Source organism: Lampris incognitus, chromosome 12 (assembly GCF_029633865.1).
Source record: "Lampris incognitus isolate fLamInc1 chromosome 12, fLamInc1.hap2, whole genome shotgun sequence".
Taxonomy (NCBI): Eukaryota; Metazoa; Chordata; class Actinopteri; order Lampriformes; family Lampridae; genus Lampris; species Lampris incognitus.
Genome location: NC_079222.1, coordinates 24,014,260 through 24,038,335, shown reverse-complemented (window position 1 = coordinate 24,038,335; position 24,076 = coordinate 24,014,260). Strand labels below are relative to the sequence as shown.

The 24,076-nt window shown below is 41.3% G+C and overlaps 1 protein-coding gene across 3 annotated transcripts; it reads left to right on the top strand.

Annotated features, from left to right (window-relative positions):
• Nucleotides 1-208: 208 nt before the first annotated feature.
• On the top strand, nucleotides 209-23,478 carry rab14l (RAB14, member RAS oncogene family, like). 3 transcript variants are annotated; one of them, XM_056290713.1, is made up of 8 exons: nucleotides 209-282; nucleotides 9,342-9,400; nucleotides 14,842-14,895; nucleotides 15,806-15,983; nucleotides 18,643-18,709; nucleotides 21,441-21,528; nucleotides 22,298-22,328; nucleotides 22,520-23,478. In XM_056290713.1, the coding sequence occupies exons 2-8, from the start codon at nucleotides 9,349-9,351 to the stop codon at nucleotides 22,695-22,697; spliced, it is 648 nt and encodes a 215-aa protein (XP_056146688.1). In that variant the 5' UTR covers nucleotides 209-282; nucleotides 9,342-9,348; the 3' UTR covers nucleotides 22,698-23,478. The 3 variants fall into 3 exon arrangements, with proteins under 3 accessions (XP_056146688.1, XP_056146689.1, XP_056146691.1); XM_056290714.1 differs by lacking the exon at nucleotides 209-282 and adding an exon at nucleotides 4,104-4,230; XM_056290716.1 differs by lacking the exon at nucleotides 209-282 and adding an exon at nucleotides 9,795-9,846 and having other exon boundaries at nucleotides 9,370-9,400.
• The last annotated feature ends 598 nt before the right edge of the window (nucleotides 23,479-24,076 follow it).

Here is a 24,076-nt window from a genome sequence, read left to right as displayed (position 1 = left end):
ACTAGGTAGCATGTTAAAAAAATATATTAAAAATATGAAAGCAGCAGCTTACCTGAGCAGGTAAGGCTGCTTCCATCATACCTACTATTGGTAGTAAAGGTGCAAACAGTGCATGCAAATCGCCGCATATCTATTGCTCTTTGTCCCAGAAGCCCATTGTATAAAGCGGAGGAAACCCTGTGCAGTAAGCAGCCATATTTCAGCCAGATACTTCAGCCAAGATAACCTGCAGACCTCTTCAGAACAGCTCAGGACAACAAAGCCTAAAACACTTTACTTCCGGTAAGAGCAGAAAGAGGGGCAATTCTGAATGCACTGATACACGTATGCATAAATCACTGTAAATGTAAAGATACCAAAGTTAAATAGCATTCAGCTGTTTTTGTAAGCTTACGTTAAAGACGCTAACCTTAGTGACAGATAGTTGGATGGCTTGCTACAGTTAACCCTGCTTAAAACGGGTTTGCATCATTACTATACTAATATGTTAAAATATTTTATAAATATAGATTGATAATTTCTTAAAGTTACGTTACTTTACGAGTCTACAGTCCTCGTAGATGGTTGTATTTAGTCGCCCCGCACGGCGAAACGTTAGCTAACTTGCTAAGTAGCATGCTAAAGCTATTTGACAGTTTAGTGGGTCTTGTGTGGTCACGTTGATGGTGTCATTTTTTACGGTAATTGAAATTAAACAACATCTCTGTTATCCACTTGCTGTTACAAGTAATTAACAGAGTTGTCGTAATTAGTGCAATGTGTTGTTAGGGGAAAATCATTGACATCAGCAAGCGTTACAATAAGCTAACCCAGCTGTGGCCCTGATGGCTGTTAGCTAATCCACTTAACAAGTAAGATATCAGAATGTTTTCGCTTCCGCACTGCTCTACTTTTTTCTTCGTGATTAAGCAAGGCTTGCAAATGTCGTTTTCTTGCTTAAGTATTGCTTTGGCGTTAATCTAGCCAATCTTAATTAGCTGTACTGTAAACTAACCTATGCTATAACTTTGCAACTATGCTAAATTAGCTAACGTTTTACAGGTAGCAGTCTTAAAAAAAACCCATCTCAGTTCATTTATTTTATTCTGGCTAAATGAGTGTACATTGACAGCTTTTGGGAACTGTTTTTTTGTGCATGACATTTGTGATGATGGTTTGAGCAATGTCCTCAAGACACCCGTACCTGGTACTAACTCGATAGCCAACATTAGCTTTGTCTCTGGCAGTCTTGTTTTTGTTGAAACCGCAGATAGGCAAGTATTTAAACTTAAGCTAGAAGTCGTACAAAAACAAAAGAAAGAAAAGAAAACAGATTTTACACGCCTCACATTGCAACCGGTAAACTCGATGGGTTAGACAATTAGGCTTAAAACCAGGTGGTTCTCAATGGTTAGTTTATTTCCTTGTTTTAAGCCACTGCACGCGATACAATAGTGGCCTTGATAAGAGATTGATAACGCACCATTTTCTCTTGTATGCCCGTTTGTTTTGCTAATGGATAATCTGAATATTGGCTTCATCTTTTAGGCTTAACATTTTTTTATTTATTCTCGTAGGCATTTCGACAAGTCTTTTCTTTTCTGCTAATTTCAGTGATGACACGCTCGTCATATTGTTGTTGCGTCTTGTGAAACAAATCACATGACTTTAATAGGCGGCTTAAATATTACAGTACGGTGGCTATACCACTCATTAGCCCATAGTATTAAGCTTATATTTGATTGCGTTTTTTTTTTGTAGTGCATTTGCAATAGTGGCAGGTGATTTTTGGGAGGAGGAAAAAAAACACTGCTCCTCTAGTTAGTGAATCAGCGTGCTGTAGAGTAGAGGAGAAGTGCTGAGACCGCAGTCTGGTCACATGTTGTGACTCGCCCTTTCCTTGATGGATATTTGTGGGTTTTTACCCAGAAAAGAGATATTTCTTTGAGAAAGCATCTTAGGGGGATAGCAGTGGTAAGGATAGTATTAGGACAGGATGTTGTGTTGCTGTAAAGCCCCTTGAGGCAAATTTGTAATTTGTGATATTGGGCTATACAAATAAAATTGACTTGACTTGACTATTGCAATGACACTACAGCACAGTCCATTCTGCTCTAGTTGTTGACACATCCACTATAGCTTACACCCTGAAAAACCTCACTAAGGGTTCTGGTGCAGGACACAGCACATGAGGGTCATGTGAGGGGGCAGGCAGTAAAAAGGCCAACCGGCTCAGACATAGCTTGGTAGTCCGTGGCCCTATGGTTCTGTGATGGTTTTTACCCCTTCACCTAAAATAACTGAATGGATTATAACCACAATGTTTAGAGCGCCAGGGCACAGGTCAAACTAGACACAGAATAGATATGTAAGAGAAATTATGCAGGTGCATCAAATAAAGTTGAATCAATTCATCTGGACGCAATGTTTATTGAGAGAGAGCCATTTCATCACTCATCTCGGTGACCTCTTCCGTCTCAACTGACCACAGGTATCCCCAGCCTTATAAGCAATACAGTGGCATAACGACCAAAAACAAGGATCAGTTTCATATGCAAATTGCCATGAGCATTAACTAGCGTTTCAGGGGCAACTATTCAGCGGACTTTGGAATGGTTGCGATCACAGCATTGTAAGATTGCGACAGGTGTACACTTAGCCCCTTGCCTCCCCACCTCAGTTTAGGGATGGTCGTTCCCTCTTCACATAGAGGACCTCTTTGACTTCCTGTTCAAACCAGCGTTCCTCCCTATCAAGGATGTGCACATCCTCATCCTTGAAAGAGTGGCCACCGGCCTGTAGGTAGGTGTAGAGTTAGCGCTTCTGTGTTTTGCCATCCAGCATCAGCATCTGTTTGGTTTGCCCGATATGCAAATCACAGCCATCCTCCTGGCACTTAACACACACTATCTAGCTTTGTTTGTGCCAGGGGACCCGGTCCTTGGAGTGGACCAATTTCTGGTGCAGTGTGTTTTGGGGTTTGAAAGCAACTGAGACGCGGTGTTTGGAAAATACACGTCTTAACCGTTCTGACACTCCCACCACATACGGAATCACCAACTGGTTTAAGCTTACGCAGCTGTTGTCCTTCTCTCTTCGATTGGCTGGTGCACTGTTTGGGCATCTTCCTGGCGTTGACACACGCCCAGTTAGGATAACCACGCTTAACCAGGGCCTGTTTAATGTGGGATTTTTCCCCTTCCCCGGCTGCTGTGTTGGTGGGGACGTTGTCAGCTCAGTGGGACAGCATCCTGATGACTCCTAGTTTGTGCTCCAGTGGATGGTGAGAGTCAGACTTTGAGTACTGATCAGTATGTGTTGGTTTACGGTTAAATCAACAATCAAATGTCCCCCATTACCAGTTGCAATTTCAGCCTAAAAAGGCTAACCTGTCGTTTTTCACATCCTCCCTGGTGAACTTGATGTGGTTGTCCACAGAGTTAATATTGTCAGTGAAATGTGGCACATCTTGAGATTTAATGTTAACCCAGATGTCGACCACAAATCTGAACCAGTGGCTATGGTGTCCCTGGATAAGACATCAGAGCACTCTTTTCTACTTCCTCTGTATACAAGCTGGCCACTCTAGGTGAGACTCTGCCTGTAGTACTGCCACATATGTTACTGTGTGTGAAGTACGTGGACTGAAGACACAGATTCAGGAGTAGACACACTTGGTCAGTGTTAAGGGTGGTCCTGTTGCTACGGTTGGGGTCATTTTGTAATTTCATATGGACCACCTCCACCGCCTCATCAACAGGAATGCGTGTGAAGAGAGACTTAACATCAAAAGAAACCATTGTTTCATCCCCCTCCAAAATGATGTCCCTCACCTTATCCAAAAAATCCATAGTGTTCTGAATGTGATGTTCATTACTGCCTGTCAACGGGTTAAGAATAGATGCTATAAACTTAGAGACGTTATCAGTCACTGAGTTAATCATACTAACAATAAATACGTCACGATGGCACATCCTGTTTATGTATCTGAGGTAAACCATACAAGCTAGGTGTGGCTTCCTCTGGGTATAATCTATGGTACAAAATTCTGTCAGTAGTATTTCCCTGTTCTAACAGCTTCAGACAATCTATCACCTTTTTCTTGTAACCGCCGCCTGGATCTTGTTTTAAGGGCTCATAAGTAATCATGTCGCTAAGTAATATCATAACTTTCTTATGATAGTCTGTCTGGTTTAATACGACAGTGCATCAGCCTGCTTGAAGTATTATGGTGTTATTGTCCTAAGAGTGGTGAGTGAATTCCTCTTGTCTCTGCTGATATTGGATGGTGGCGTCTTCGCATTGCTGAGGCAGGCTGAAACGTTTGTCCGCAGTTGCTCGGCTTCCGTGTCGGTGATGTTGTTTTTACGGATCGCTGATTTCGTGGCTGTGATCAATTTCATTAGCGGGATTTGCCTTGGCGTGACAGCAAAATTCAGCCCCTTAGCAAGGATATCTTTCTCCGCATGGGTGAATTGTCTGTCGGACAGATTCTTCACCCACTTGTCCACATTGTCGGCGTGTGTCTGGCATCCGTCTCTCTGTCTGCCGTTGAGGGCGCCGTCGGTTGTCTGCCAATGTCTCTGGTGTGCAGCAAGTAGGTCGAACTTCTTTTGCTGCCTGGTTTTCAACTTCTCGTGTTGTGCTAGACAAGCCTTCTCCGTGAACTCAATCACACGTTGGAAAGTGGTCTCATCTAGACATGACGTGAGTCTCTGTTGGATCTGCTCCTCTTTGGCTTTCAAAGCGTCGATGGTAAAATTAGTTTGTCTCACCCGTTCGTTCAACAGCTGGCTCTGTGCCTTCTGAGGATCTTGTTAGCGTGGTGGCTCTTGACCGAAGGTTTAATTTGCAGGTTCTTAGGTGTAATCCCGCTCTGTCTGCATTTAAGGCTGAATCTCAGTTGGTTCCTGTAGTCTGCCATCTTACACACTGTTTCCTCGTACTCACATTCAAGTAAGTTTAAGGCAACCCTCGCCGAAATGAGTCAAAATGTCTTTATGCATGCTCAATAATCCAGGTAAGAAAATCAACATGCCTAAAGACATATGCAGGTGCAGTTAGTAGTTTTATATCTGTGGTCCACAATCAAATCTCTGATTCTCTAACTGTAAAAACCACTCTAATCAGATTTGGGGAAGTGGATGGATGTCGGCGTCTGTGTTTCTAATACTGTTTGTTCTTAAAACATGTGAAAATGTGTAAATGACCTAATGTTTTGTCTGATGTTAAAAGTTTGAGTTTTGCATAGACTTTCTAAAGGCACAACACATCTCAATGTCCCCAAAAACAGAAAAATAGAGATCAGCTGTGTTGGGCTCAACCTGCTAAGGCAACAGGATCACCAGGTTTTATTTTTTAAAAGAATAGAATGTGATTTTTGAATTTTTGCCTATACTAATTTTATACTTACTGCTCATGTAGTAAAAAGGTGGGTTTCATTTTCAGTCATCCGCCCTTTTTTCATAATGGACACTTGGCTCCAGCTAAAGTTCAATGCAATTACCCTAATAGGGGACAAATCTACAGTCCTCGTTCAGTGCACAAAAGACTCCACAGTTCAGTCAAAGCTACCATGATGCTACAGCAGTCTATCAGCAAATTCGAGTGGTCAGTTTAAAAATCTAATCCTTTTCATTGCTAAATTCTATCTTAGTGTTTGCTTTGTTGGCCACAGTGGAGTGATTCCTCATATGTACACTCTCGATCATACATATAGCCTATCCTTCTCCAGACAGTATAATTCTTCCTCAATCTAAGTCTGACATTTTTATGTCTTTAGCTCTCTCTGGCTTTCTCATATGTGACACTGTTGAGCTAACCATGGTGCTTTTTTCCCACTAACAGCAACACAGCCAAACTGTTGTCCTATGGTGCTGCTTCATGCAACACAGTCTAAAGGCAATTACCAACAGGAGTCAAAAGGGAATTTAGCAATAAATTTGATTGTATATTTTTAAACTGACCACTCAAATTCGTTGATAGACTGCTGTAGCAACATGTTAGCTTTGGCTGAACTGTGGAGTGCTCTTTTGCACTGAATGAGGAATGTAGATTTGACGCCATTCAAATGGTTTATTATTTATTTTATTTTATTTTTTGGGATTTTTTTTTAGATACTTTATTGATCCCGGTAGGGAAATCCCGCTCTGCATTTAACCCATCCTAGCTGTGTAGCTAGGAGCAGTGGGCCGCCACCGTGCAGCACCCGGGGACCAACTCCAGTTCTTCTTTCCATGCCTCGGTCAGGGGTACAGATAGGAGTATTAACCCTAACATGCATGTCTTTTCTGTCGGTGGGGGAAAGCGGAGCACCCGGAGAAAACCCACAGTAAACTCAGGGAGAACATACAAACTCCACACAGCGGATGACCTGGGATGACCCCTAAGGTTGGACAACCCCAGGGTTCGAACCCAGGACCTTATTGCTGTGAGGCGACAGCGCTAACCACTGTGCCACTGTACCGCCAATTATATTATTGTTATTATTATTATTATTATTATTATTATTCCATGTTTCCTGTTTTACATCCTGTTGAACCAGGTCCACACTATGGACCAAAGGCACTATAGGACAGATGTCACTTAATATGTGGGCTGTTCCGAGTAGGGCGATCTTCTGGACTGCATGGGTGTTGATGTTGCATGGGATGCAGTTGGTGAACTTTTCCATTCCCTTCATGAGTCCTAGAGCGCCGATGACCACTGGTGTTGTTTCGGTCTTCATACCCCACATCCTGTTGATTTCAATCTCTTTAGACACCGATTGGCTAACACTGATGTCTTTGCAGGCCTGGGTGATTGCTTGTTGCAAGAAGTAGACAATAGATGTTCGGAGGAAGGAATTACAAATAACCATCATGCTTTGCTGCTGACTGTCAGAAAATCTTGAGGGCTAAAAAATTCCATGGGTGTGTATGCACAAATTTGCCCATAGTAACGACTGATACATGAGGCCCCAGGCCTTTGTACTTGGTCAGTTTCTCTGTAACTTTCACTGAGGTATTTTATTCGGATGGTATTGCCATGTCGATGAGCATGCGCCTCTTTTCCTTCCTGTCCTTGATAATGATGTCGGGCATGTTCGCGTAGTGTTTTATTATTATTATTATTATTATTATTGTTATTAATTATTATTAGCAGGTTATTTACATTGGTGTGAAAAGGAAGCATACTGTTGGGCATGTACTACATATTTGCTTCATACTGGGTCTTTTCCTTACTGGGTAGGATAAAGGTTCATGGTCTGCCTGTATTATCATTGATTGTTAATGGTTAAGGGCATTAAAATGGTCACGTGCATAAAAAATGAAAAGAAATTGTCTGTCACTCTTCATTATGTTTTAAGAAAAGGACAATCAATTTCTCTGATGGTTTGAGGGACTTAGTGGCGAAGGAAGTCAAGAGTGAGCCAGTGTCACTTCAGGAGGGAATTTCTGCGCAAATAGCATGTCATAACATCAAATTGTGGAAATCAAGTTAATATGATACAGTCCATGCATTTTGGGACTCCTCCCTGGTTTATGTTTACATCATAAGGGGGGAGATGTTGTTCAGGGGCAGCAGTAACTCAGAGGTAGAGCAGGTCTTCTGGTAACTGAAGGGTTGCTGGTTTGATCCACGGCTCCTCCTAGCAAAAATGTCATGGTGTCCTTGAGCAGGACACCTAACCCCTAGTGTCAACTTTAGGGTAGGATTTTTTTAGCCAGTGGTTAAAAATCGTTTTGAAGCCTTGCCTAGTTGAGATACACGCGGTGACAATACTGCATGATAACTATTACATTAGCCAAAGACCTACCAAGCTCCTGACACATCACATGATCAGTGGAGGTCCTGGCTCTACCACAGTCTACACGTAGCAACTGATTTCATAGACCCTGACCAATGATAGTTGAGTAATAAATTTTCAAATGCAAGTTTGCAGCGTTGAGTATAAAATACTATCATACATGCTCCTTCGCGTTGAAAGGAGCCAGTTGAGGTGGTTTGGGCATCTGATTAGGATGCATCCTGGGCACCTTCCTTTGGAGGTTTTCCGGGCACATCCAACTGGGAGGAGACCCCGGGGTAGACCCAGAACTCACTGGAGGGACTACATGTCTAATCTGGCCTGGGAATGCCTTGGGATCCCCCAGGAGGAACTGGATGGCATTGCTAAGGAGAAGGACGTCTGGACTGCCCTACTTAGCTTGCTGCCACTGCGACCCGACCCCGGAGAAGCAGCTGATGGATGAATGAATGAATGAATGAATGAATGAATGAATGAATGAATGAATGAATACTATCATACATGGTCTAAAAATTCACATTTCATACAAAATGTGTTTTTTTTTTGATAGAAAACAAAAGTTTCCTGAACTTCATTCGTATGGAAGAGGCAGCTCTATCAAATCAAGCTTGTTTGGGTCCACAATGGCCAGTGGCTTTTACATATATGGCTCTATATGATGAGTTACAGATGACTTGGGGTTTGACACTGATTCTGTGGTCCTTGATAATTTGGACTCCAATTTCGAGGCTGAGCTATTGCTAAATTCTGAAAAGTGGCCATGATTACTGATAGCTAGGTGAACATACCATAGTGCAGGGGTGCCCAACTCCAGGCCTCGAGGGGCGCAGTGTCTGCGGATATTTGTTCCAACCATGCACTACACCACCTGATTAAACTAATTAGCTCACCTCTTGGACCAAGGAGGGAAAAGAATTAGTTAAATCAGGTGGTATAGTGCATGATTGCAACAAATACATGCAGACACTGCGCCCCTCGAGGCCTGGAGTTGGGCACCCCTGCCATAGTGCTTTACCCCAACCGTTACGTGAAAAATTACATCATTGAACACAGAAACAAAAAAGCACTTTGTGGCAGAAAAGGGCATAGGGGACATTGGACATGGTCTTTTAAGTTTATCTGTTTGCTACCAGTCTTGACCTTTTGCTGTGTTACTTCAAGGAAGGCAAAAATCATTACACATTTTGACATGTAGCAGTCTACCTTGTCGATACCTTGTCATGCTATGTCGATGCTACATAATGAGTGAACCACCAGTGCTTATTTGATCTAGTTAAAATTACTTTGTGACTTGCTGTCATTTACAAAATGTTGCACTATTGTTGAAGAGTCTCACTTCTCATAACAAAGTAGATGACACGGATTCAACCGGGTTCAATGGTTGTAACTTGCTTTCATCTGAATTTACTTGTTCAGTCAGTTTTATGTCATATATCCAGTGTATAATTATGAATTCATTTGACTGAAAGATATCACCATTATACAAAAAGTTGCAGTTTTTAGCGAAAAATGACCATATTTTTGATATTCCACCACTTAGGTTAAAATTAATTCCACCTGTTCTTTATTTCAGAGCTGAGATGGCCACTGCACCGTACAACTATTCCTACATTTTCAAATACATCATTATCGGTAAGTGATCTTTTCTAAAGGTTCAACCAGGTTCAAGTCGGACTTGAACCTATTTTTTGGCACTTACTTGTGTTGTTGTGTCCTGACTAGATCCTTGTAACATTGTAAAGGCAGCAGAATGTAAAGGCTAGTAGTAACCGTGGGTCTGTAATATGCGCGTGTGGTGTCTATCTGGGTCACCCAGCTAGTGTTTGCAGTTCATTCATGGCTCAGTGAGATGCCACCTTCCCATTCAGGGTTTATAGATCAGTCAGTGCATTTTAGCTGATTGACATTCAAGCACACAATTTAAAAGAAAAAAAATCTTCCAGTTTAAAGACATGAAACTTGCACAGTTGTATTGCACATAGATTGTTTTGTACATTAACTTCATTTTTTTATTGCATTTATCTAGGCAAAACCCTAAACTTGTCACGTGGTGTGATAGATCATGTATTCTAAAAAAGGTAAAAAGGAAATATTTTTCTAGAAATATCATGACTTATTAATTTACAATCATCAGTTTACTGAAATCAAGCCTTTTATTTAGTATGGTTATTTGTATGTGTTAATTTTTTTTCAATAACAGGGAATACATCAGCATCAGCATCCTCACGTATTTTAGGTTAATTCTGACAGACAAAACTATGAAAAGAGAATTATTTTGACTGTTGGTGACATTGAATCGTTTTTCACAATTTAAATCCATATTTAAATTATTATTTTGAATGTCACACCAAAAGATTTTGCATCACACCTTGGAATGATGATTACACAATTAGATAATTTATTATAAAATCTGTAATAAAACATCCAAGATAAAATAATTAATTTAGGATATTGATAATAATTAACCTTTAGACAAGTGCCAGGTGGTGCTGGCACTTGATATTGTGTTGATGGTGGTGCAGGAAAAAGTGGGGGTGAGGGCACAGAATCTTCCAGTGGTGAGGGTACAGACTGATCTGGTGTAATGGTGCCAGATAACTGTGTTCTTCCTCATTTAAAGCTATGATATAAAACTTTGGAGAAGTGAGCAAGCTAGACTTTGAAAGTACACAAAAAAAACCTCCCTTCCCTTTCTGCCTCCTCCTTCCCTCCCATTACCCCTCCCTCCAAATAAGGCTCATGTGAGTGCATGAGTTTGGTCATTGATAATCTATGTATGTAATTTTTTAGGCAAACCTATTATTTATACCAATATTGTTGTTGTGAAGCGCTTTTGTACTTACAGGTGAATTTATAAAGATCGCTGTTTCCAAAGCACTAGCACTTATGCTGGGATCAGACTACACGATTTCAGCCCGGTTTTGACACGATTTTGTCATTGCTGACAAATTTCCAGCGTCAGGCCCGATTATTAATGTCAGGAACGACAAACAGGCATCTTTACCCCATGTACTGTGACATAATCAAAGCACAGTGATGTAGCATCTGAGACGCCCATCGACACCCCGTCGAAAAGTCTGGCATGTCAGAATTTTTTGTATTCTCCTGCTCAGTCTGACGGCAGCAACTCACTAACCCGGAGAGTAGCTGGTTAAGCTATGCTAGGTTATCATTCCCCAGTAGCACTAGCCGCAACAGCGTCTGCAATCATTTTTCTTTCTTTTCTTTTTCGTTTCAGAACAAAAACACTGCCAGCATCAAACATAGCATTTCTTAGCCATGACTGACAGTTTCTTGACCCCCCCCTCCCCGACAACCTATGAACTCGCGCAAGGTCGTCAAAGGCAGACTACAATGGTTGGTCAGGGTCATATTTGTAGCGTTGCCAGTCTCCTGGCCAAGACACAGCAAGAATGCATGGCACTATGATTGCCTATTCTGACATGGTAACCATCGTGAAAGACAAAAGTATCATGTAGTCTGATCCCGGCTTTAGTCTGTCCACCTCTACCCAAGATCCATTGTAATGCTGTGAAGAAGGTATAATGTATCGCAGTCAATCTGCATGTAAAAAAAAAATTACAATATGATGACATATGGTACCTGACAACGAAAAAGCTGGGTGTAATAGCTGGATGCTCTCGGAAAACTGCAATGGTTGTATTATTTAACTAATGTGTAATTTGGTCCCTCTTCTGAGGTAATATTTTCCACTTCTCTTAAAGACTCCTTAACGGAAGTGTCAAATTTTTCTTATTTCAGCTTATGCTATATACACAGATGCGCACATCAATAAAGATATAAATTTACTACCTGAAGTAATTTAGTGCTGCTACCATCATTCTTTTTTAGCACCCTGCCTTAAAGCTAATGGCAGTTAGTCAACATGGCCCCCAAGGTGTGGTATGGCCTGAGTGTGAACAACCTAGGAAGTCATTGACTGCTTGCCTCACATTTTTTAGTCTTTGAGATGAAAATAAATGAAACCATAAGCGCCATGTCTGACGGTACTTGGGAATGAGAAAGGGTTGTGGTCCGACTCCAAGGGGAGCTCTCACCACAGTGTGAAATGCCCATGGAATAACAGAAACACTGATTGAGTATTTTCTCACCCCTGGTAGCTGTAAAAACCTACTCTATACCTTGGCAATGCTCTCCTAAGCTAATGTGGTTGAAATCGCCCAACACCAACACTAAAATCTGGATGGGACTTTTCAGTCTCCATAATATCGGCGTACAGCTGCTGAGAGGCAGCCGTAGCCCCGGCTTGAGGAGGAATGTATACAGCGGTCAGGATGAAAGATGCAAATTCCCTGGGGACATGGAATGGTCTGGATCTGGTAGTAAGTGTCTCAAGTTCAAGAAATCATGACTGACATATTCTTAATGTCGGTACACCACCTTTGGTTTACATAGAAGCAGACACCTCCTCCACATTACTTCGGTGACTCCTCTGTATGATCCGCCTGGTATAGGGTGAAGCCTTCCTGCTGCAGCGCCGAGTCGTGTATCTTGGCGTCAAGCCCAGGTTTCAGTAAAGCACATGACCAAGCAGTCAGCGTAGTCTCTCCTTGAACTGATTAAGATGGCAAGCTCCTCAAGTTTATTGACCAAAGAGTGTACGTTAGAGAGAACCATAGTAGGTAGCGGTGTATGATGTCCCCACCGTCTTTGCCACACCAGAAGGCCAGCTCTTCTCCCTCGTTTCCTAGGCTTCCACTGCTGGACGTGTGAGCCTGCTGCGGCTCGTGATACTCTCACTAACAACACAGTTATTCGAAGAGTATAGCAGCTTCAGTTTAAAGCCTATGTCTCTGTAATAAGTCCAAATGATCATTTTTGGTCGAACAGCATGCACTTTCCGTGCTCAAACACAAAGAAAACAAACAAACACACAGCCATACAAACACATAGCCAACACTATGTCGCCATCGTACGGTGCCATCTTACCAAAAAAGTAACTGAAGCAGTGAAAACCTATGACAGAGAGAGTGCAACAGAGTGTAGTTTGGGTTTTACTGATGCTATAGAACAGATATTAATTGTCCTTGAGCTGCCCATAATAGAATCCAATCTCTTCCTTTTAGTTCCTGATGTTACTTTACTCCTCCAGCATATATCTGAAAGTTTTTTTTTCTCTCTCTCTCTCTCTCTCTCTCTCTCTCTCTCTCTCTCTCTCTCTCTCTCTCTCTCTCTCTCTCTCTCTCTCTCTCTCTCAATATTTCATATCTTCAAGGACTGGCTCATTGGGCTACAGTACCATGCTTTGGGGACAATATGCTAACTGCATGCCTTCAATGTACCATCAGTAACATTTTGATTTTCATCTCATCTCATCATCAGCTGCTTCTCTGGGTTTGGGTCATGGTGGCAGCAAGCTAAGTAGGGCACCCCAGATGTCCCTCTCCCCAGCAATGTCCTCCAGCTCCTCCTTGAGGATCCCAAGGCATTCCCAGGCCAGATTGGACATTGTATTTTGGTTAATAAAAAACAAAGAGGGCTCCCTACTGTTTAGCAATTCAGTGTCCTCCCACAAAACTACGTGTCCCCTACACCTGCAGCCATACCAACATGTACCCTGGCTCTGCTGGACAGAAACTAAGCAGGTATGGGCTTGGCTAGTACTTGGATGGGAGAGCTCCTGGGAAAACTTGAGTTGCTGCTGGAAGTGGTGTTGGTGGGCCAGTAGGGGGAAGTCTTCCCTATAGTCCTAATAAAAAAAAAGAAAAGAAAAAAAGAAGCACTTCCCCACTGCAGTGATGGGGGCACTGTGCTGTAGGAGATTCCGTCCTTCGGATAAGACATTAAACTGAGGTCCTGACTCACTGTGGTCATTAAAGATCCCATAGCACTTATCATAAAGAGTAGGGAGTCCCTCTGGTATCCTGGCAAAATTCCCACCTTGGCTCTCCATCTGGCCACCTAATCATCTCCCTGTGTAATTCGCTAAATGATTCCTCCCTTGCCACCTCAAACTGACGTGTGGTGAGCATTCTGCTGCAAAATTGCTGCCGTGCATCACCCATGTGGGTGCTACACATTGGTGGTGGTTGAGGTGAGTACACCCCCCCTTCACTGTGAAGCGCTTTGGGTGTAAAGATAAAGCGCTATATAAATGTAATCCATTATCATTACCTTAATCTTGCTGTGTGTTTGAGCAAGCTGTTATAGAGGAGTCAGCTCTGCAACACAACCCTAAAGAATCCAGAAAGCCTTGTCATCAGGCAAAACAATTCCACGATAAATGCCGCTTCAAAAATAGACTAACTGTAGGTGTTGCTGTGATATAATGTTGCTATAGGTGTGTCGTTTCTTTTTTTTTTTTGAGATACTTTTTTGAGCCCCATGGAGAAATTACGCTCTGTATTTAACCCATCCTAGCTGTGTAGCTAGGAGCAGTAGGCAGCCGCCGTGCAGCACCCAGTGACCAACTCCAGTTCATCTTGCCATGCCTCGGTCAGGGGCACAGACAGGAGTATTAACCCCAACATGCATGTCTTTTTTGATGGTGGGGAAAACCGGAGCACCTGGAGAAACCCACCGCAGACACGGGGGAGGACATGCAAACTCCGCACATAGGACGACCTGGGATGACCCCCAAGGTTGGACAACCCCCGGGGTTCGAACCCAGGACCTCTTGCTGTGAGGCGACAGCGCTAACCACTGGGACACTGTGCCGTCACATTTTCAGAGGAGGGTGAAAACTTCACAACTGTAAAGGCAGAAAAACGATGCCGAACTGGCCATGCATACTGTCTGACAAATAAGCAGAATTGTCATTCAATAAATAGCCATGTGTAGTAATTTCCAAATATTGTACTGTGTTTTACAACATGAATACGCCTTCACTCGACATTTCTTTTGAATCTCTGCATTAGGTAGCTTGCGTTATTATGAGATGTTATTAATGTTGGTCGTGATGGCCACTGTCGCTCAAGGTGACAGGACATGCATTGCTGACAGTGGTTCCTCGAGAAAAAAATTAACTGATTGTTCCTTTTTCAAAAAGAATTCTGTTGTTCATAGCATTGATTTGAGTCTCCATCTCTTCCCCTCTCTCTGTCACTTCACAGGGGATATGGGGGTAGGAAAGTCATGTTTGCTTCACCAGTTTACAGAGAAGAAATGTAAGTACTGCTTGCCGTTAATTACAGTTCCCTTCCCCCTGTGTGTAAGGAAGCCAGGTACAACTGGAGTGCCTTAATTGCTTTTGAATTCTTTATGTATCGGGGGAGGCTGGTACAATAGTGGTGGCGTGCTAGCTAGCTCAACAGTCAGATGCTCTTCTTCTGCCTGTCAGCTGCAGCCTCCAATTACCATTCAGCTGAGTTTAATGTAGTTCCACTAGCAGCAAGCCAGATGCTGTTGTCCTCATTCATCCACCCGCACATCCTGAGTGTTACGAAGAGGACAAGCACTGAACATTCACACAGGGGCTGCTTTGGAAAAGGGTCTGAGTGCTAGCTGAGGAAAAAAGTCTCTGCCTTTTGGTTACTGATGCTGATGAAGGCAGAGGTCTAGATCTGTATATGTGTTTATGATCACCTTATAATGAGTAAGAATGTATGAATGTTACTTGAGACACCTGCTGTTGGCTGACAATCAAGAAGTGTATGTCTGTTTATGTATTTACATGTAGTATGTGTGTATTTTGACTGTGTTAACTAAAACTAGGTGTGAAAAATAATATCCCTAAAGATGAAATAAAAATCAAATGTTTGACAAAACATTAATTACAGTGTGAGCCTGCCACATGATCTCTAGTAAAATTTAAATCAAACGTAAATTGACTGTCATTGACTGGGTAAGGAAGTTAAGAAGGAAACTCCTGGGGTGTCCGGGTAGCATAGCGGTGTATTCCATTGCCTACCAACATGGGGATCGCCAGTGCGATGCAGTCCATGCAGATTGCATGTTATCTCTTGACTGAAGTTAAACACAATTAGCAGGGTGTTGGCCCAAGTTATAATTATTTGTCTCCACAAAGAAGGCAACAATGGAATATTAAATTTCATATCTTGACTTCACTCTCCCCAGTCATGGCAGACTGCCCCCACACAATTGGTGTGGAGTTTGGTACTAGAATAATTGAGGTGAGCGGCCAGAAGATCAAGCTGCAGATTTGGGACACAGCAGGCCAGGAGCGCTTCAGGGCTGTCACTCGATCCTACTACCGTGGAGCCGCAGGGGCACTTATGGTCTATGACATCACCAGGTACAAAACATGCCCCCTTTTTGTGTTTATATGTATATGTTTGTGTGGTTTTTAGGGAGGCACACAGCTGTTAAACGGTGGCCACATGTGATCAAAGCAAAAATAATTACGGCCAAGTCAGGATACACTACCACTGATCCAGTTCCTGGTCTTGATGCATGAATGTTTGCACTAAGGTTTGATGCCAAAAGGCGAGTGACATGATATAATTGACAGATTAAATTTAATAACTATGTGGATTTTTAGGTGTCTACTGGGAATTGGTGATGAACTAAAGGGCCAAAACCCTTAGACTGCATTTTGGGGGTTATTGGTTTCTTGAACAGGATAGCTTCCCTCTTGCCTTAGAATTATTTATTTACTTATTATGTGACAAGGTAAATAGTGTTAAAGGCAACAAAAACGTTTGAAATACGGGGTGTCATCAGTAGCTAGGATATGTAGCAGGCCGAGAAATTTTAATATTGGCAAATAATTGCTCAAAAATGGCGTCTCGTGGTAAGTTAAGTTTTATCTTTGCGCCTCTCCCACATCTCAACTTTTATTCAGCTATGGAATGAAATTAGTTAAATTAAGTGTAAAATGAATATGGAATAATGATTTGACTTAACTGTCTGATGAATCCATGAGTTAGTCATTTTAGAGTTTGGGGATATTAGATTCTGGATTGATTTATGAGTCCCAAGTGCTTGAAAGTCACACTTTCTTATTTTGTGAATGTACAGGAAAGGTTCAAATTAAAGCTGGCATTACCTGGATAATGCATATATACTTGGCCAATCCATTTGGATGGCAAAAATATGTACTGTAATATCAGCGTATATGTGTTGGAAAAACAATTATGCTTACAATTAAAATTATACTTAATATAATGTTACATCTCCTTGTAAAGGGGATGTTTAACCTGAAAGATCGATGAAGCATCATAAGGTATGAGGTCCCTTGATCTAAAAACCGTGCTGCTGTACAAGGTGTTTCATTAGTATTCATTACTGACTGGAGTTTTGATTATGTTTGTCGTATTGCATACCATACTTGGCCACCACCAACTTACTACTCATAAACAAGTACAGACACTTTTTTATTCTTTCTCCAAATTTGCCTTTATGTTTCCCTCCAGCATCTCAGTTTGTGTACTGTTCAGTTGATGTAGTTCAATAAGAAGAGCAGGACAAGCACGAATATCTGATAATTGGTCAATCTGTGCTCCAAATCTTCCATCTGAATAAACATAGCTAGTTTTATAGTCTGTAACCGCTTTTGCCTTTGAGATGGTGTTGGTGACATGCTAAATAAACACGGAATCAAAAAGTGGAATTTCCATCCAGTCTAGCCCAAAGCTACTGTTAATGTCCTCAGCCTTTTTTAAATAAAGCAAATACACACAAGGTCTTCCAGTAAGTCCTGTTTAGGTTGCTGCCAACTATTCTTTCTAAGTAACGCAAAAGGCAAATACACCAAATGAGTGGGGAGTAGACAGTTGACTGGTAATGCCTTGTGCTATTGAAATTTGTCTTGTATCCCTTATTAATTGTAAGATGTGGATTTAATAATGTGATTTTACAACCAGTACCTGTTGTTAACATATAGCAACTGAGTTATATGTGACACTGCAAAATCACTTGAACCAAAATCAGATGTAATTTCATTCAAATTCAAACTTCAGATTCAAATGTCTTTATTTTGAACATGCAAAATAAAAGAAAAAAATGACCAAGCATAAAAAAAAACCCCAACAAAAAATGATAAAAAAATAAAGCCAGAAGAATTCAACAAGAATTCTCAATAGAGAACTAACAAATATGTGTTCGAAAAGGAGCAGGAAGAAGTTACTACTTATAATTTCCCTCTCTAATTCGCAATTAATAAACCTAAATAATAAACTTAGTTTTCACACATCAGAGTATGTCATTCTCCATACCTATCTAACAATGACTCAATAAAAAATAAAAGCAACAGAAAATAAAAATAAAACAACAAAAACAGAGAAAACAATAACGATTTCCAGGAAACAACAATAACAGCATCCACCATGGGTGTCATGGTCATGAGAGGAGCAAAACCTCCTCCTCATCCTTGCACCTCTTTAAAATATTTTTTGTACGTCTTTTTGAATGTAAACTTGTGCTTTCCTTGAGTTCTTCATCTAAACCATTCCAGAAACTTACCCCATAATTTGAAATACACATACTTTGGCGAGTGGTACGAACACAGTGTTTCTTAAAATTAAATTTTCCTCTTAAATTGAAACCCCCCCACCCTCTATCTGAGAACAGTTGTTATATGTTGCCAGGAAGTAGATTATATCTTGCTTTGTGCAACATTTGTGCAGTCTTAAATTCTACCCGATCCATGAACTTCATAGGCCGTGAATTTAAAAACAGTTTGTTAGCTTGTTTCTATAATTTAGACAAGGTATCAGATTTTGCTGTTCCCCCTGTGAGAGAAAACACAAAAGCTTTACTTTTAATCTGTTGTATATTCCAAGTGTGTCTCTGTGTGATGTTGCTGTCCTGTCATGGTTTCTCTGCAGACCCGGTGCTGTGCTCCAGCAGCTGCTGTCTCGTGCTACAAGACACCCTTTTGATGCTTCCTCAGAGAGAGGCTGTTTTGTCTTTTCTGGTTGTCATAGTAACTGCTTTCTCTTTGTGTCACACAGGAGAAGTACATACAACCACCTCAGTAGCTGGCTGACTGATGCCAGAAACCTCACCAATCCCAATACTGTAAGTATGCAGATTTATATGTTGACATGCCCAAGTCTATTTCAGCACCTTAGAAAGTGCGCTGTTGGTCTGATTTTCCTTTTTGATTCCGCTTGTCTTATTTTTGACACAGCTTCTCTTGTTCACCTTTATTTTCTTTGGTAATTATTGTTCCTCTCAAGCTGCTAATGTTTATTTGTTTGATTATGCTTCTGTATTGTTTTTATATCCTGGCTTGTCCTGATTGCCTCCGCCAGTTCTTTAAAGCCTGTCACTGTCATCTGTTTTCATGTCCCCTCTCGTTCTCCGCTCATCCTGTTATGCTGTATGCTTCTGCACTTTGTTTGAAGCTCCACAGCCCTATCCATTTCTTAAATTGGATTGCTTGGTAAATATGATTAGCTTTACATCATACTCATTAACCCTTAGTGTAGCCTGTTTCTACCAAATCCTACTCCCAGACAGTGTTCTTCATGGCAAGTGGGAGGCTCTGACCTCCTGGCAAAAACAACCCCAACACTTATTCATCTACAGTTTTCTTTCTTTTCATACACATAGAAGAGCTGCTTACAGGGTTGCATAATAGATAATGTTAACTGTTTTAGGTTAAACATTCAACCTTGTCTATTTTTTAGCTTTATGTAGTTAATTTAAAAAAAATATTTTTCTTGCATTTTTGCACAGGTTTATAAGACAAACAGAACAAAATGTAAACGTGCCTATGAATTTTAGCCCATGAAAACCAAACCCACCAACCAATAACCCACCCTCAAACCACCCAACTGCACCCTAAATTTGAGAAGCAAAACAAGCGGACGAAAAAAAATTGTGTATGTGTGTATATACAGATATACATATATATAAGAAATACATTTAATTATTTTATGTAGTTAAATTTAAATTTCAATTTTTAATATTCACAATTTAATTTTTTTCATCTGCCATGCTGTTGAGAATCCTTTTATAACTTGGAGCATCAACAGAAATTAAAACATACCTCCGTTGTTTTTGGGAAAGAGTCAAGACTCTAAATAGAAGTAGTTTTGCAGGGTAGGAAGAATGTTCAGTTATTTAATGTCTTGACTTCAGTGGGCGTCCTTATTCCCCACTTAAAAGGCTGACAAAAAAACAAAAACTCAGTAGCCCGTTGCCTTGTCAGTTGTGTCCCCATTGTTGCTGTCATTTTATTTGCAAAAGCTTATGGTAGCCACAGGAAGGCTCCAGCTATCATGTTGCTGAGGTCCGTGGCCAGGTCAGTGTAATTGATAATCATCGCTGGTTGTATATCAGGCACATTTTTGTTTTGAATGGGGATGCTTACTTAACTCAGTACTTCCCAAATCCATATGAACACATGATAATTCAATATTTGGCGCCATTTTTTTTCTTCAAACAAGGAACCAATAGGGTTACACAATCAAGTACTATTCATCTGGTTTTATAGGGCAACACACTTGAAAGCTTGTATAATTCAACATTGGCTAGGCCAGTGTCATAAAATTTTGTAAGGGGGACATAAAACTATTAAAATAAGCTGTGGTGGACAGTATTTCAAGCTACATTTCTCTGTCCAATTCCAGAGGCACGTGTTAAAGGGTGAATGTTTTAAATGTTTAACCCACTCAGTTCTTGCCCTATCAGATGTATCTTAGGACATCCCATCAAAATGTTTACATATTTCTTTCTGTTATTTTTTTTTTTTAAGTGGAAAACTTGCCGCTTGCATCTCATGTCCTTTATAATAAGTTTGTGGATACTCGGATGAGACTTTAACATAGCCTTTAGCTCCCTCTTTTTGGTAATGGAAGTATTGCACTTGCCTAGCAAAAGCACACAGGGGACAAGACGCTACAATTGGACAATTCAACTCCAGCAACTCTGGTAAATGTTTAGTTTTATGAGCTTGACTGACATTATTACCCAGTGGAGAGTTTAGCCTGCCACAACAACTTATATAGCGCCTTTCAAGGGACCCAAGGATGCTTTACACAAAATGGAACAGAAAAAACAAGTAATACAAAAATAGAAAATAAAAAAAGATTTTCAGGGATGATAGAAGTGACTAGAGAACATTGGCGAACAGGTGAGTTTTCGGGAGTTTTTTAAGTGTCCAAAGAAGCAGCGTTGTGGATCTCTGCCAGGAAAGATGTCAGTTCCTTCTCTGGATGAGGGTGAGGTATAAACAAAATGGTTAGTACTTGGGCTGGATACAGTGCATGCAGCTGCAGCGAAGAAGACTGTGCAAGGTCTGTCACTGTGTTACTGCCTTGGTTTGTTTGACTGGAAAAGCTGGCCCAAAGCAGTGCTGTCTAGCACACTTATAGTGATGTATTCACTCTGATCAGGAATCAGGAACATTTCATTCCACGTGTCTGTACACGTGAAATGAAACGGAATATCGTTTCCCCCAGCCCACAGCAGTGCAACGCAAAGACAAAAACACATCAAAACTACAAGAACACTACAAAAAACTACGAAAACATATCCAACATATATAATAACAAAAATTCACTGTCCAAGAGAGCGAATGCCAGGATGACTGTCAGACTGCCGGTCTGCATGGGCTAGCAGTTAGCTTAGCCCATATTATTAAAAGTAATCAAATTCCTAATGAAGGAAGTCACTGTTTAAGAAAAGTTGTGAGAAGAATGTTTTATTGCAGTTTATTTCTTCTGAAGATGTCTTCTATATGATACTAGTTATGTTGCTTTCTAGAGTATCATCTCGTTCATCCTCTGTCCTTTGTCTTCAGGTCATCATTCTCATAGGGAACAAAGCTGACCTGGAGGCCCAGAGGGATGTCACATATGAGGAGGCTAAGCAGTTTGCCGAAGAGAACGGTGCGTGGAAGAGAGGGAAAGGGAAAGATGAATGCAAGGGCAGAGCGGGAGTAGGAAATGACATAAAAGAAAATCCTTCAGAAAACCAAAAGGGAGAGAAGAAGTGATGGAAGTCTAGAGGCCACCGATTATTGCATGACCCTAAATTCCAGGGAAAGTGGTGGCAAGACACAAAGTGTGCTCATATAAAAAGATGACTCAAGGTCAATTTTCACTGTGTCTAACTTACAGAGCCAGCTGATAGCAGGTTAAGCGTACCTTGGTATGAATCTCTGATTAAGATGAGCTGTTAATTGGTCTGCTAAGCTTTATGTTTTCAGCGGTTCCTTTTGGCTGACATGTTTACCTGCTGCATCAACATCAACCCTTGGGAAATGTTAATGTAATGTACATGAACAGGAAAACACAGTACTAAAACAGTTTGTATTTTTTATTTGTTAATTATGTGATTTAGGAAAAAGAAATGATACTGAAGTAAAAATGTCAGTATTGGCTGCACTAGCATGTTGCGACCTTTTTATTTTACTATTGATTTAAATTATATACCATCTGCCCCAACTGGAGGCCAAAAGGGACAGTTTTGATTAACATCAAAAAAAGTTAAATATTACAGAGAAAGGGGAATTCAGAAATTAGAACGATGACAGTAAACTAATAAATGTGAAATGAAAGGGAATTGGGGATGTTGGTATCTATGGTATGCAAGCTTAGATGAGATGTTTTACTTAATTGGTGGTGCTTGATTTCCATCTTGTTTCATGTTGCACAGGTCTGTTATTCCTGGAGGCCAGTGCAAAAACGTAAGTCTGATCAACATCAGTATGTGAGGCACTATGCAGTATGTGAGTTACTATGGAAATTAAACTCTTCTCTCATCAAACTGCATTCTCACCTAAGTAGTTTTCTCCTAGTTCTGTCTTTTGGTCTTTCTCCTTAGGATTGTTTGTCTCTTTTTGTTTCTCTTTGCCAACCTGTGTATGTTTTTGTTTAGGGGTGAAAATGTTGAAGATGCTTTCCTGGAAGCGGCAAAGAAGATCTACCAGAACATCCAAGATGGCAGCCTGGACCTGAATGCCGCTGAGTCAGGGGTCCAGCACAAGCCCTCTGCCCCCCAGGGTGGGCGGCTAACAAGTGAACCACAGCCCCAGAGGGAAGGCTGTGGCTGCTAATGACCAAGCAACTCCTTCACCCCCCTACTCTCTCTTTCTCTCTTACCAACCTTTTGCATTCCTTTTACCACCTCCTATCAGTTTCCCCACCCCTGCACATTCGTACATTGCCCACCCTCTACACCTACTGCACCAGGGGCTGCATGAGAGTGGGGCTGTGGAAAGAAGGAATTGGAGATTCATGCCAACCTGGGCTGGACTGTGTGGACTACATTTATTTTCTCCTCCTCTGCTCTCCCGGTCTGCCTCTCTACTAATCTCAATCCACCAATACTTGTCTCTTCTCTCTCTTCCTCTTCTCTTCCGCCATTCACTTGAGTGCATCCGCCATAGTGTCATAGGCACCACCACTCATAAGACATTACATGGGTTACTGACACTTTGATGGTTGTGATGTTCATGGCAGGAGTGTCCTTTTTACTGTTTGGTTTTGTAGCTATATACTACACTGAGATACTGCATCAAGTTCCATTCTCTACCAATTAATTCTGTATGGATTGGACTCCAATCATGACTCTACCCTAGCCCCTCTATCCTCAAGTCATCAGGTCTCTCCTGTATAGTTTACAGATCTAATTGGTGAATTTATTCAGATGTCTTCAATAATGCTTTACATCCTTTTAGCTCTTCGTTCAATGAATTGATGTGTAATACAGCCACACTATTCTTCACAAATGAACGTGTTTTGAAGTTGTATTTTTTTATTTCATTAGTCTCAACTGACTGCAGGTATCCCCCGACTTTATAAACAGCACAGTTGCATAACGACTGAAACCAACAATTGGTTTCATATGTAAATTGGTGTGACCATTAACTAGACTTTCAATGGCCATATGTACTATTCACAGAGGATCGTGGAATAGTTGCAATCACAGCATTGTAAGATGGCAACAGATGTACTCTTAGCCCCCCCCCCCCCACCACCTCGGTTCAGGGATGGGTTTAGGGATGGTCGTTCCCTCTTAGCATAGATGGCCTCTTTGACTCCCCATTCAAAGCAGCATTCCTCCCTATGAAGGATGTGCACTTCCTCATCCTTGAAAGAGTGGCCACTGGCCTGTAGATGGGTTTACACTGTGGGGTCCTGGCCTGACGAGGTAGCTCTTCTGTGTTGTGCCATCCTCTTGGCCAGCATCTGTTTAGTTTACCCGGTGGACAATTCACGGCAATCGTCCCAGCACTTAACAGCATATACTATATCATTCTGTTTGTGCCAGGGGACCTAATTCTGGGGGTGGGCCAATTTTTGGCACCGCGTGTTTTGGGGTTTGAAAGCAACTGAGACGCGGTGTTTGGAAAATACGCATCTCAACTGTTCTGACACTCCCACCACATACGGAATCATCACTGTTTACGCTTAGACAGCTGTTGTCTTTCTC

Bases quoted from the DNA above. Each gene is read 5' to 3' on its own strand.
- rab14l (XM_056290713.1), top strand. From the start codon at position 9,349: ATGGCCACTGCACCGTACAACTATTCCTACATTTTCAAATACATCATT. The intron at 9,401-14,841 runs GTAAGTGATCTT...GTCACTTCACAG, and splicing joins TTTCAAATACATCATTATCG to GGGATATGGGGGTAGGAAAG. The intron at 21,529-22,297 runs GTGCGTGGAAGA...CATGTTGCACAG, and splicing joins GCAGTTTGCCGAAGAGAACG to GTCTGTTATTCCTGGAGGCC.